Here is a 12,125-nt window from a genome sequence, read left to right as displayed (position 1 = left end):
TATGTTTTCCTTGTTTGTTCTGGCTTAAATACAATAGAAATGTCCTCTCGTTGAGAGAATGAATGAAAATGTACTGTCCTAAAAAAGGATCAGCCATGAGTAGATTTGCTTTGTTCGATGACATGCTGTTTCTGTTTCTGTAAGCAGCTGCAACTCTCCGTTGTGTTTTTTTTTTTTTTGTGACAGAAAGATGAGAATGTTTTGTTTATTAGCGTATTTATTTATTGTGAGGAAATGGAAAAAGGGCTAGAGGCCAAGTCCACAAACAGTCCTGGGAAAGAAGAGAAACAAGGCAAGCAGCCAAATGTCTGTAGCTTTCAGTTCAAGAGACAAATGTATAGTTAGGATAGGATGAATGGTCCGTTGACTGTATTTACTCACCCGGGTTTCTCACATCATCGTAGCTTCTTTGTTTTCCCTTTTGTTCCCCAACAGTTTAGTCTATTCTTCATTTTTACTCGTGTCTTTCTGGCATTTCATTGTGCCCTTTGACAGTACAACCTGAACTCTGACACACACCAGTTAGATTAAACAGCATACTCGCACTCAAAGCTAATTATAGACAAAATAAAAATCAGTTATTTCACATTTCCTTTGTCACTTCCAGAGTCAAAGCATTAGTGCTCGTCATGGTGCATTACTTCTGCTTTTTATCAAGCTTTGATCAAGAACAGGAAAATAAGCATGATGCAAAACCCCCAAACTAACCAAGCGATGACTCCAGTCTCCAGAAAAGTCATTACCCAAGATGACCTCCAGCTGTTGTGTGTGAAGGCATGTTTGTACAAAAACAGCCCCAATGCTTGCATCTAAATATTCATGAACATGCAGGAGTAACAATTATGGAGATGATGCAGAGAAATTAGGCATAGGTACAAAGATGACACACCTGACAAGGTTATGTTTACTTCAGGTCTGCGAGGGCGAGTTCCTTAGCTAATGAAGGTACTCTAGAGACGACTTTAAAGCAGGAATGATATTCCTCTATCACTACCTCCACCAGAGAGAGAGAGAGACACACACACACACACACACATACACCAACACCCACCCCCCCGGAGCTGCATTGCAGGTACAAATGACCTCCAACACAATGTCTCCCTGATAGCCTTCATCCTTAATACAGTATTACACCCAGAGGAGATCCTGACCGTACGCCACTATACATGTAGCAAAGCAGCTTGTGCTCTCAGCCCTCAGTAATGCATTTGAAATGGATCAGCAATCTGCTGCTAATGAGCCTGTAAACATTGTAATTTGTTAATTATCAGAATTAAAGTTGCGTAAAACTACCCCCTTTCACGCTGATGCAAAAATACTTGCAGTTATCATGTTCCCTGTTTCTATGGTTGTAGACTCGAGCCAGGCTTCAGAAAGGGCTCTTCAACAAACAAATCAACTGTGTTCTGATTGATTGTGCTTTTGTTTTGCTAGTTAGGGCAGGGCAAGTTGTTTACATATTGAAAACTTCTGTTCGTGTTCAGGCAGCCATATTGTTAGGATTTATTTTTTAATTCCATTATCGGGATAATGCTCGAAATCCCCACATGATCCATATGAGTGACTTCAAAAAGCTGTCTCGCTCAATATCATGGTGGAGAAGTGGAATATAGAGACTGATTAAAAAAAACACAAAACAAACATGTCCTATCTGTGATGCAATAACAATATTTGAAAAAAGCATGATAAAGTGAGTCCAGTATTTTTTTTATAGGTATTTTAAGAATTTCTATGCATATTTTAATGCCAATGGGAATATCATGAATGACAGTTGTGTTGGCCAGGATAATTGTGACATGAAGCTATCATATCATCCCATGCCTAGTGCCAGGTAGATATACTTTTTAAAATAACATTACATAATGAAGTAAACATAATTATCATGTAAATAAAACATGTATTTTTTTACGTAATTTACAGTTTTTTACTTTGGGCGTTTCTACATATTGTATGTATTGAATGGATAATGTATTGTTTTATAGTACTGGATTAGCATGGCTTGTTTTCGTTAACATTATAGGTTACTTCATGGTTATGAATTGCATTACTGTTCTGCTGGACTCCTCCACGCTGTTTGCTGAGCAATGTAGTTCCATCCTCTAGCTGTGTTCATTATTAATAAGGGGTAAAAAGGAGCTGTCTGTCCGTTGAGTGATGGGATTCAAAAGGTGAATGTTTAGCTGGAAGCAATGAGCCTCCCTTGAGTGTTGGCCATCAATCTGCTTCACTCTGACCCTCATCTATCCACATCAGCAACACCAAACAGTCAAATCCAAAAAATGAGCCTAACATCCCTAAAAGGGTGGTTGGGTCACGTCGCACCAAAGCCGCCATGGTGGCATGCCTGCTTCCTGGGTGCTCGCTAAGGTTGTCAGCTTCAATTTCACACGTCATAAAGCAGACTCGGCTACAGAGCAGAGGACAACTCAACAGTGCAGCCCAGCCCTACACTGCTGCATCAGCCCGCCGTGTGACTCACAAAAAAGTTGTAATTGTCTCACTTCAGCGAATGTGGTGTCAAACTTCTCGCATCAAAGCTTACATGCTGTTATCTGACAAAACTAGATAGATGCCAAGAGGATGGAAGGATTCATTTCTGACCTTGAAAGCGTTTTATGTTCATAGTTGCGTGGAGCTGTATTGTGATTGTGATATTCTGTCCATACTATAGCACACTGATTGAATACTGAATATGATGATGGTAAGCTTTGAGGGCGAAAGTGGTCTACTGTTATTTAAGCCTTAAAGCAACAATTTATGTTTAACATTTGAGGTAGGAGAGTGTTAAACAAACTGTTGTACATCAGGAGGTCAGTTGGCTGTGTTCAGTAAAAACTGAACTGCCTGTTGTGACTCAGTGTTTTCTTGTTAGATTGGCTTGTTAACAGCTCTACAACAGCTGCGTCTCTCTAAGCTCTCAAGTCAAGTGCTGTGGCACAGGATGATGTCAGCGTCATATTCTAAGAGGTCTGGTGTCTGCTGTAGTGGTTGTTACTGTGTCTGATATGATAATTATATGAAATACAGTACTAAGCTTGGCGTGTATAAGAGTATCTATCTTCCGTATGGTGCTGTATTTGTATTGTATGAGTGAAACAAGGCAGGAAATAACGTTGGGAGGAATGTGATTTATCATTCAAAAGATTAGCTCACAACCTACTCTGGCTCTGTGCAGAGCCGCAGTTGCAGATGAATTAATTGATGGTTGGATGTCATAATATTATTGGTTGAAATTGGCCGGTTCCAGCTGATATGAAGAAAAAGGCAGAACAACACATTGGAATCAGTTTATCATTACTGGGCACTGGGTATTTTGTTGGTAACCACGACATTCAGCAGCCTGAAAAAAGCACTGGGGCGACTATAACAGATACAACTATTCTTAATTTAAGCCGTGAGCCTTGAGGAGTCTTGTGCACTCTGTTTAATTGAGTCTTGTGTTGTTTGTCCTTGCGGCAGAGCGACAGAAAAGATCCTGGCTAGAGCGCGACAGCTGGTGGACGTTAAGAAGGAGGACGGCTTTTCTGCGCTGCATCTGGCCTCCCTCAACAACCACCGGGACGTCGCCGAGATCCTCGTTAAAGAGGTGAGCGAAAGACAGGAGCACATCACTGTACTGTTCTAGATACAGAACAATACTTCCACTATGCACACATCATTGTTTACACATATGATTCACCTCCTCTTCACAGGGACGCTGCGACATCAACATCCGCAACAACCGCAACCAGACGCCGCTGCAGCTGGCGGTGACGCAGGGCCACACCGAGCTGGTGCAGCTGCTGGTGTCGGAGGGCGCCGACGTCAACATGGAGGATGAGGACGGTGACACAGCCATGCACGTTGCCCTCCTCCGCCCGCAGCTGGCCAACGTTATGCTCAGCCCGGCAGTGGGAAGCAGCAGCACCGAGGAGAGTGGCGAAGGTTGCTCCTCCACATCGCTCTACTGCAGGGTGAGTGATGTGGAGGTGGCATGTTGTTGACTAGCCAGTATTATTATTTATTCTAGGGGGAGCGACTAGAGTTAGATTAAGAAAAAATCTCCTCTCAAATGAGTAACTGTTAGCCAGGGTGTTGGTTTTCATTCATCAAGGCAGGGCTTTGTTTTATCTGATGAAAAGAAAGAAAGGAAGCTTCTCTACATTACTTTACTACACCAAGCGTATATCTGCCTGCACCCACAGCAAATAGTATTAATTGTATTTGTTCAGTCAGGATTCTTAACTGATACTGATATGTGATTGTTGACATTTCTTACCTCATAATGGGAAGGAGTTATAATGTAGCTACAGCGGTACTGGATGAGCTGAAGAGAGATAACACAACTTTCAAAAGATGTGAACACAGTGAAAAGACATGAAATAACGACTAAATACTTGAGGCTGGCGAGAGATTAAATAAATAAAGATGGTTGCTAAAGTCTAATCCACAACAGATAAAGGAGTACAGTTGAGTAAATACACACTGAATGAGACATAAATAGACATTAAAGAGAGGTAGATTAGGACTAAAGGTGTTTGGGGAGGGTGGGGGATTAATGCAGTCTTAAGAAGGTAAAACAGACGCATAGCAGAGTAAACTGAGACTTGAGGGATAAGAAGAGAGCTAACATTGAAGCAGGGAGGGAAGAGTAAACAAACAGAGGGAAGGGATGTCGAGGCATTTGTTTATCGTCTGGGTGGTTGATTTAGGATAAATGAGTTAGGTGGCTTTACCAGGTAAATGAGGGAATGAATGGGGGGGGAGGGAAACAAGTCTAGTGAGATTACTTTTGGGTGAAGGTTAACTGAGGAGAAAGGACTTTGCTTCATTGTGTAAACAGGACAACAGAGAGGGGTTAACTGAGGAGAAAGTCATCAGATAGGAGTGTGCAAATACGTACGATAAGTCAAAGCACAAGTTTCAGCTTCATTTTCTAGACAAACACTGAGAAATTGAAGGAAGGAAAAATAATTGTACATCTTCATAACCACATGGATTTAAGTTATTAAGTCTCAACATTTAGTATTTATTTTCTCAGAAATCAAGAACAGCCTGTCTTTGACTGTAATCTCACATCGCTAAGTACTGGCGAGAGACTGAGAACGAAGGTGCAGTGAAGAGAAAGAGGAGGTGACGAAGGCCCACTTTGTGTATCAATATAGATTTGGCAAAGACGGCGCTCTAGTTAAGATGTCCGTGATAAATTTAGGACGGTTTAAAGGTGTCATTCTTACCCCAGAGGATGTCTTGATCACACTCATTCATTTAAGGAATCTAAAAGAAGGGATGTGGCATTATTCATCCGCATAGAGGTGCATTACTGACTGAATCCTCATGCCTCCCTCGACTATGACAAACCTTAATGTGACATTTTGAATCGTAGTCCTTTTCTTTGTTGGTGTCATTTTGTGGGAGAGGGGCCGTCAACAACATGGCAAACTAATTCATTCATTCATTCATTATGGCAAACAAAGATTCTGCTGGCAGAAAGACAATTATTTGTTTGAAGCTCAACAAGCCCTTAAATTACACTGAAGGATGCCTTTGATTATTCACTGCACTGAACATTAAACTGGCATTAAATTATTTCATTTATTTCGGGCATCTCGGGCAACACTGACACATTATGGCGATGAAATGTGTTAGCAAACAGGACACATGGAGGAACATTGTAATTGTGTCCACCTGCTGATGAAGCTCAATATTATAATGTTGCAGCATCTCTTTTAATCTTCTTCATGCTCATCAGAGAGCCATTTACTCTCAAGAACTAGTTTAATAGTCCTCATTAAGAGACCTTGAATCTGTGCATCATGCAGCCCTTTTTATATGACTCCTACATCACTCAATGAACACTGTCCTTTCCAGTCTACATGACCGCAAACACTGCAGATCCAGTCAACATCCTGGACACCTGCCAAACCCACACACACACACACACACACACACACACACGCACACACACACACACACACACACACACACACACACACACACACACAAAGGTGGCTAGACACTAGCGCTCAGGGCTGTTTTGGCCACTGTCAGCAGATGAGTTATTTAGGGAGTTCTTTAGTGCTGATTATATCTGGGTTTATGTATCAACCATAGCTGGTTTGTGCTGGTTTTACTACCATTTCCTGTTTGTTGCTCCATGTCCTTGGCTAATTTTCAAAGTATTCTGTTTACTGGGACTCAACTGCTGCCAATTCCACAAGATCAGTTCTTAGCCTGAGTGAGAATTTGTAAAGCCATGTTTGTTTTAATAGTTAACATCTTCCTCATCCCTCTATCTGTCCCATTCTTTCTTCCAATCGCCATCATGTGTATCCACAGTTGAGCGCTTCAGGTCTTCTGGGGAATACCGAACTGAGTGTTGGGACAGCAATCGCTTGTTTTCTAGCGCAGGAAGGGGCTGACATCAACTACGCCAACCACAAGGGAAAGAGTCCCCTGGACCTGGTGGCAGACACCACCATGCTGCAGCTCATCAAGAGCTTCTCTGAGAAACACAGGTAGGTGTCTCTAAAAGCAGTTCTATCATTCATAATGCCTTTGGATAATATCACTAAATATGTTGGATGGATAAACCTGAGTTCATTAGATTAGGAGAAATTAGCTACGACACAAGTGTTGTTGTGTGGGAATCCATTTTTATGTGAAAAACTTGAGCTTGGTTTTGTGTGTAACAGCTATGTGTTGCCTGTCAGGTTGCAGCGTCTGCAGGCCATCACGTGTGGACAGGGCCTGAGCAGCGCCAGCCTGCGGCGGGTCCACACTACGCCAAACACCATGACCAACCTGGTTCTTCCCACACCGCCGGGGCCCAGTGAATGCCTCATCTGCTCCGAGTTGGCCCTGCTGGTTCTCTTCTGCCCCTGCCAGCACAGCGTGGCCTGTGAAGGTGGGTGGAGACTGGGTGATGGAATTGGTGAAACCAATGGCAGCAAAGGGCCACACTGTTATCAACAGATCATGGGTTTACTTCGCTGTCTAATATCTGACAGAATTGTCAACTCTTAAACTCTCTTCCTTCTGGCATTGCCCTCACTTTTCCATGGCGGGGAATACATTTTGGCTAACCAATCCCGAGAGACCAACATATCCGCCTGAATCTAATGCCATTTGAAGTCAACAGTTGATGTGTAGCCATGACAACAGAATCTGTGTTATAGACTATGACGGCGTGGACATGTCTTATATTTCAAATTAATGTTAATCAAGGGGGTCAAATTCAATAATAAAAGTATTTTTCAGCAGCCCAAATGCATCAGTGAGGTCATGACTGAAATGTTCAACATATCACTGTCACAGCCACCATCAAACTTCTAAAGTCCTTAGAGTCCAGTCTAAATGACTCACCCACATTCTAATGAAGCGCTTTGAGGAACTGGTTCTCCAGCACATCAAAAACAACATCCCAGCCAGCCTGGACCCTCACCAGTTTTGATACAGAGTCAGATAAAAACTGATACAAAGGATGCCGATCCTCACACATTTTGAAAAATAACAACACCTACATCAGACTGTTGTTTGTTGATTTCAGCTCAGCATTCAACCCAATTTCCTCAGCACTCTGGGCTTGAGTGCCTCACTCTGCAACTGGTAATTAGACTTCCTCACAAACAGACCCCAGGCAGTTCTGATTGGCAGCAACACCTCCTCCACCCTAGTGTCGAACACCGGAGCCCCCTAGGGCAGTGTTCTCGGCCCCCTTCTGTTCATGTTGTACATCCACGACTGCTACCCCCAACGTGAAGAGAACTGTAGTGAAGTTTGCAGGTGACACTATCGACACCACCGTCATCGGCCTGATTACAAACAAGAAGTCATAGAGCGAGGAAATCAATCTGGCAGAGAACTCAGAGAACTATCTACTGCTCAGCGTCGGTAAAACCAATGAGCTGATTTGTTGATTTTAGGAAAAAAAACGTGTCTAAATCAATGGAGCTGAAGTGGACCAGAGTTTTAAGCTCTTGGGAATGAGCAACTTTTTAGACGATTCAAAGGTCCGGACCCAGGCAATCGCTTACTATATTGGATGTTTCCTAATGTGGAGAAATGATTTATACCGTCAGCTCTTTTTTGTTGTATTCTTTTTCTATCTCATCTGTATGTCCTTACTGACCTGATTTTTGTCTGAACAGAGTGTGCCCATCGAATGAAGAAATGCATCAAATGCCAAGTCACAATCACCAAGAAAATTAGGCAAGGTAAGAAGAATCCTCTTATTCTTGTTAACTGGGACGTGGTGATAAGAAGGGGACATTACAAAATAGTAAAGGTCTTATACTCACATTTACGTTACTCATGCATGTAATAGTGACTTGACAACTTATATTTCTGGGTTTGTTTGTTTTTTACACACACTGTATGTTTTAGAAATCCAAATTTAGTGTTGTGACTGATTTAATGTTTAGTCAGGAGTTTTTTGATGATTTTAATGTAACGTATGTACTGTGCAGCAAGTCTGTCTGTATCACGAGTCTTGAGGCGTCAGTCAGACGCAGCTTTGGGTGGTAGATTATAACACCTGTGTCTGTCGAGGATAAGCCACAATGAAATTGTCAGACATTTTGAGTAATGTTAAATCCATGGTGTTGCTGTAGTGTACAGCCTTATTGTCTTTGAACCAGTCGCACAGGAACCACATCAGGAAACAAGCAACTTACGGGGATTGTCTGGGTCTGTAAACACAGTTTTTCATTGCTCCATAGACCAAACCGAGGTGGACTGCAGCCCCGGCACCGAGAACTCGGAGCAGCACAACCTGCTGGAGCAGCTGCAGTCTCGCTACCGGCAGATGGAGGAGCGAATCACCTGCCCCATCTGCATCGACAACCACATCAAGCTGGTCTTCCAGTGCGGACACGCCTCCTGCATCGACTGCAGCGCCGCGCTCAAGACCTGCCCCATCTGCCGGCAGACCATCCGCGAGCGCATCCAGTTATTCGTCTGAGCTTCTCTGTCCTCTCAGCTCATAACAACCCAAAGAGGAAGTCGGAGGGGGATGCATAGGAGTCGGGGTAGGTGTGGGCAGCTGTTACCTTTTGAAGACCCAGTGACCTCTACCTGCTCATCCCTCTCCACCCCGGTCGAATACTCATTCAGCCCATAGGTTGCTTTACCATAAGATGCTGTGTTACATTGCTGTTTGTCCACTGTTAGTTACATTTTGAGTAGTTCCCCTCTCGAGCAGTGCTGACGGGAACATGTTGAAAGCTTAATTTTCAGCCTCAGAACTGATGTTCAGCTGAGCCCGATGGGAAGCAGACTAGGCAAAGTTGTGAGGCGATGCTGCCACTTTTAGTACTTTGATTGGGAAGCCGAGAGAGAAAAAGGCCCCTCACCTCTTCTTTTCCTCGTTCTCACCCAGCCTCCACCTCCTGTAATCTATCCTATCTTTGCTGCTTTAAGTGGATGTCTGTTACCCATCATCCTCTCTGGCTGTCTGGCCTCCTCTGTTTACAAGGCTGCGCAAAATCAGACCCTGTGTTTTCGCCCCTCAGCCTGTCCTGTGAATTATGTTTGCTCTCATTTGTACCAATCTCTTAATAATCAGTGTTAGTCTCTGCAGAGGGAGTTGGTATAACTAAAGGCTCTCTATATAGTCCCCAACCACTCGCCTGTATGCAAGGGGAAATACATACTATTATGCATGAATATATGCATATTGTAAAGCTGAAAACGACTGTGTTGTCATGGGTGATTTGTTGTCGTTGTTGTTTTATTTCTCTCTGGTTACATTTGTGGTTTTTACTGTACCGATCAGTACAGATTTTTATTTATGTGTGAAAGGTGTTGTTACTTAGTAATGTCCTTTTTTCAGTTGGTGTTTGCTTGCAAAAAAATGTTTTTGTTTCTACTGAACTTCACCCCAAGCCTATGTCCTCTACTCAGGGTATCAAATCATTAAAAGCACTTGTGATATCCATAACAGGTCAAAGACACCCACCGTTACAGAGCTACAGTGTATCGGATCATTTCAGTGGAGGGTCACTGAAACAAATGGTCATAACGTTTTACATAGTGATCTACAATTCACTTTATTAGCCTTCAGTGAAATTTCATTCTCATTCGTAAAATGAATGTTTGCAGAATAGTTTCTGCAACAAAACTGACATTTTCCTTCAACCCCCCCTCTAAAAAACCACAAAATGCTAAAAAATATCCTGAAGCATCCCAGACGCACCAATCAGCTTTAAAGCCTTGTGTTAGTCTGCCTGTTTGTGTCCGAAGACCACAGTCTGTGTGTCACCTGGCTGGTGTAGAGAGCCCAATGAGCAGCGGATACTCGTGTTTTCTTATCCACCAGATGTAATGTTTGAATCAGAAGGGCAAAAAACGTGACATTGATGTGTTGCACTTCTAGTTCCACGTCACCTTCCCAATGGAGTCATTTCAAAAGAAACCCCCCCTTTTCTCCTCTGGAGTTCTGGATTGTATATCATCTTCATCCTTTCTAATGTTTCGGTGTATTTTCTTGAAGGGCTTATGCATATGAGAAAAAAATCCTATCTATTTTAATCGTTATTTAATTTTAATTTTCTATAATAAACTTCCAGAGACAGGACGTTTTCTTTTTGTCTTTATTAGATCCCAAAATTCGGGAGAGCCATTGTTAAAAGATGTACATTTGAATGTCGGGGAAGAAAAATGTATCCTGTCTCACTCTGCCTTTTTTTAATGTGTAATGAAAAAAAAGATGGAAGAGAAGGAGCCGGAGAGACTGAGACGAGTTTTACTTTGGGGAAAGAACTTTTACATCGGTGCCAAATCGCATGAGGATGTGCATGGGCATGCACGCCCGAATTTATCTAGAGGCACTTTGCTAAACCCCTCCAAGCTCAAGGGAGGGTTCAATTATTCCAGCAGTGTGAAGTCAACTACGTCAACATTTTATTTTCTTCAAAATGAGAAGGGTTATCTTGGCACACCCAGTCGCTGGCGTTAGAAGTTGAGCTGATGGTTTAAGCCTCCTAACTTTAGCTGTAGTGCTCCGAACATCCATGTGTTCTCAACGACGAGTGACGCAACGCTCACTTCCTAAATATTATCAGTCCCATATTGTTTGGAGCTTTTTACAAGTATATATATTTATATTTTATGAGACATTATCAATCAAGGGACAGGTTTCTTACGGAAATTTCAACATTTTAAGGATTGTCCGTTGGTGTTGTAAGTTGGTGGGTTTACAGGCAAAGGCAATAATGTTTTAGAAAAAGGGGAAGATGTTTGAGTTCTTTCATTTTCCTCCCCCTTAAGGAGGTCTCTGTGAGGGCGGGAAACAATTTATGTATAAAAACACAAAGCAGCAGATATTACTATTGGTGTTTGTACAGTTCAGCTCTTGGAGTTCTGATGTTGGCCTTACTGTCCATTCCTCCTCTGTTGATGTTTTTTCAGTTGTATTCTGTACAAAAATATTTTGCAATAAATATGGAACTGTTTTCTAAGGACTCGGTGAAGATGTCTTTCCTGTTGTTTTTCATTAAAAAAATGCAGGATATTCTGAGGACACATTTGAAATAGTCTCATAAATGAAGCCCACAGCAGACAAGTCAGGTGACCAGAATGCAATGCTGAGCTACCACTCTGAAAACAAGCTCTCATGTGATGCAGGACCTCACTTTTGTCCACAAAACATGTTTGTGCCGTTACATGAATCAGACGTTTTCTTTCAGACCCCCAAGAGGGATTTTAAAGTCTTAAAATGAAAGGACACCATTGTTCACGTTCACATTATTAATACTGGTTCCCACCAGGAGATAAACATGTTGGAAGTTATTTTTACTTCTTCCAGGATGACTCCAAAGGAGAGCGCCCTCTTTCTGTTGTGTGCGGATTATGTACTGGTGTTAAACACTGAGTTTTTAAGCGTTAATGTAATTATAATGGAACTTTCCCCGACTGCACTTTGGGAGAAACAAACAGACAGACGTCAGTTGAGGTAAACAGAAGGTTGTGTTTGCTGTAACCCAGTTAGGCGTCATGTTTTCTGTGCAGCGTCTCCTGTTAAACGCTTCGTGCCACCTCCGTGTCTCCTAGTCCTAATTGTTTTAGGCTCACGTGGCTTTATCTGACTCAGCGCTTTCGCAGTGACGTCCTCTCTGAAGACAGGATGACGCCTTTCACCTACAACG

The 12,125-nt window shown here is 42.5% G+C and overlaps 1 protein-coding gene across 5 annotated transcripts in view; it reads left to right on the top strand.

The window, feature by feature from the left end:
* Positions 1-11,450, top strand: part of mib2 (MIB E3 ubiquitin protein ligase 2) — a 41,733-nt gene extending 30,283 nt beyond the window's left edge. For all 5 annotated transcript variants that reach the window (XM_084015915.1, XM_084015913.1, XM_084015916.1 and 2 more), the window contains 6 exons: positions 3,460-3,586; positions 3,693-3,953; positions 6,319-6,497; positions 6,693-6,886; positions 8,130-8,195; positions 8,700-11,450. In XM_084015915.1, the coding sequence (XP_083872041.1) occupies positions 3,460-3,586; positions 3,693-3,953; positions 6,319-6,497; positions 6,693-6,886; positions 8,130-8,195; positions 8,700-8,941 (1,069 nt within the window). In that variant the 3' untranslated portion in view covers positions 8,942-11,450. The remainder of the gene's footprint in view (positions 1-3,459; positions 3,587-3,692; positions 3,954-6,318; positions 6,498-6,692; positions 6,887-8,129; positions 8,196-8,699) is intronic.
* The last annotated feature ends 675 nt before the right edge of the window (positions 11,451-12,125 follow it).

The sequence above is a fragment of the Eutrigla gurnardus genome (assembly GCF_963514095.1).
Source record: "Eutrigla gurnardus genome assembly, chromosome: 8".
Lineage (NCBI taxonomy): Eukaryota > Metazoa > Chordata > Actinopteri > Perciformes > Triglidae > Eutrigla > Eutrigla gurnardus.
Note: the sequence above shows the minus strand (reverse complement) of the source record. Positions and strands in the feature narration are given on the sequence as shown.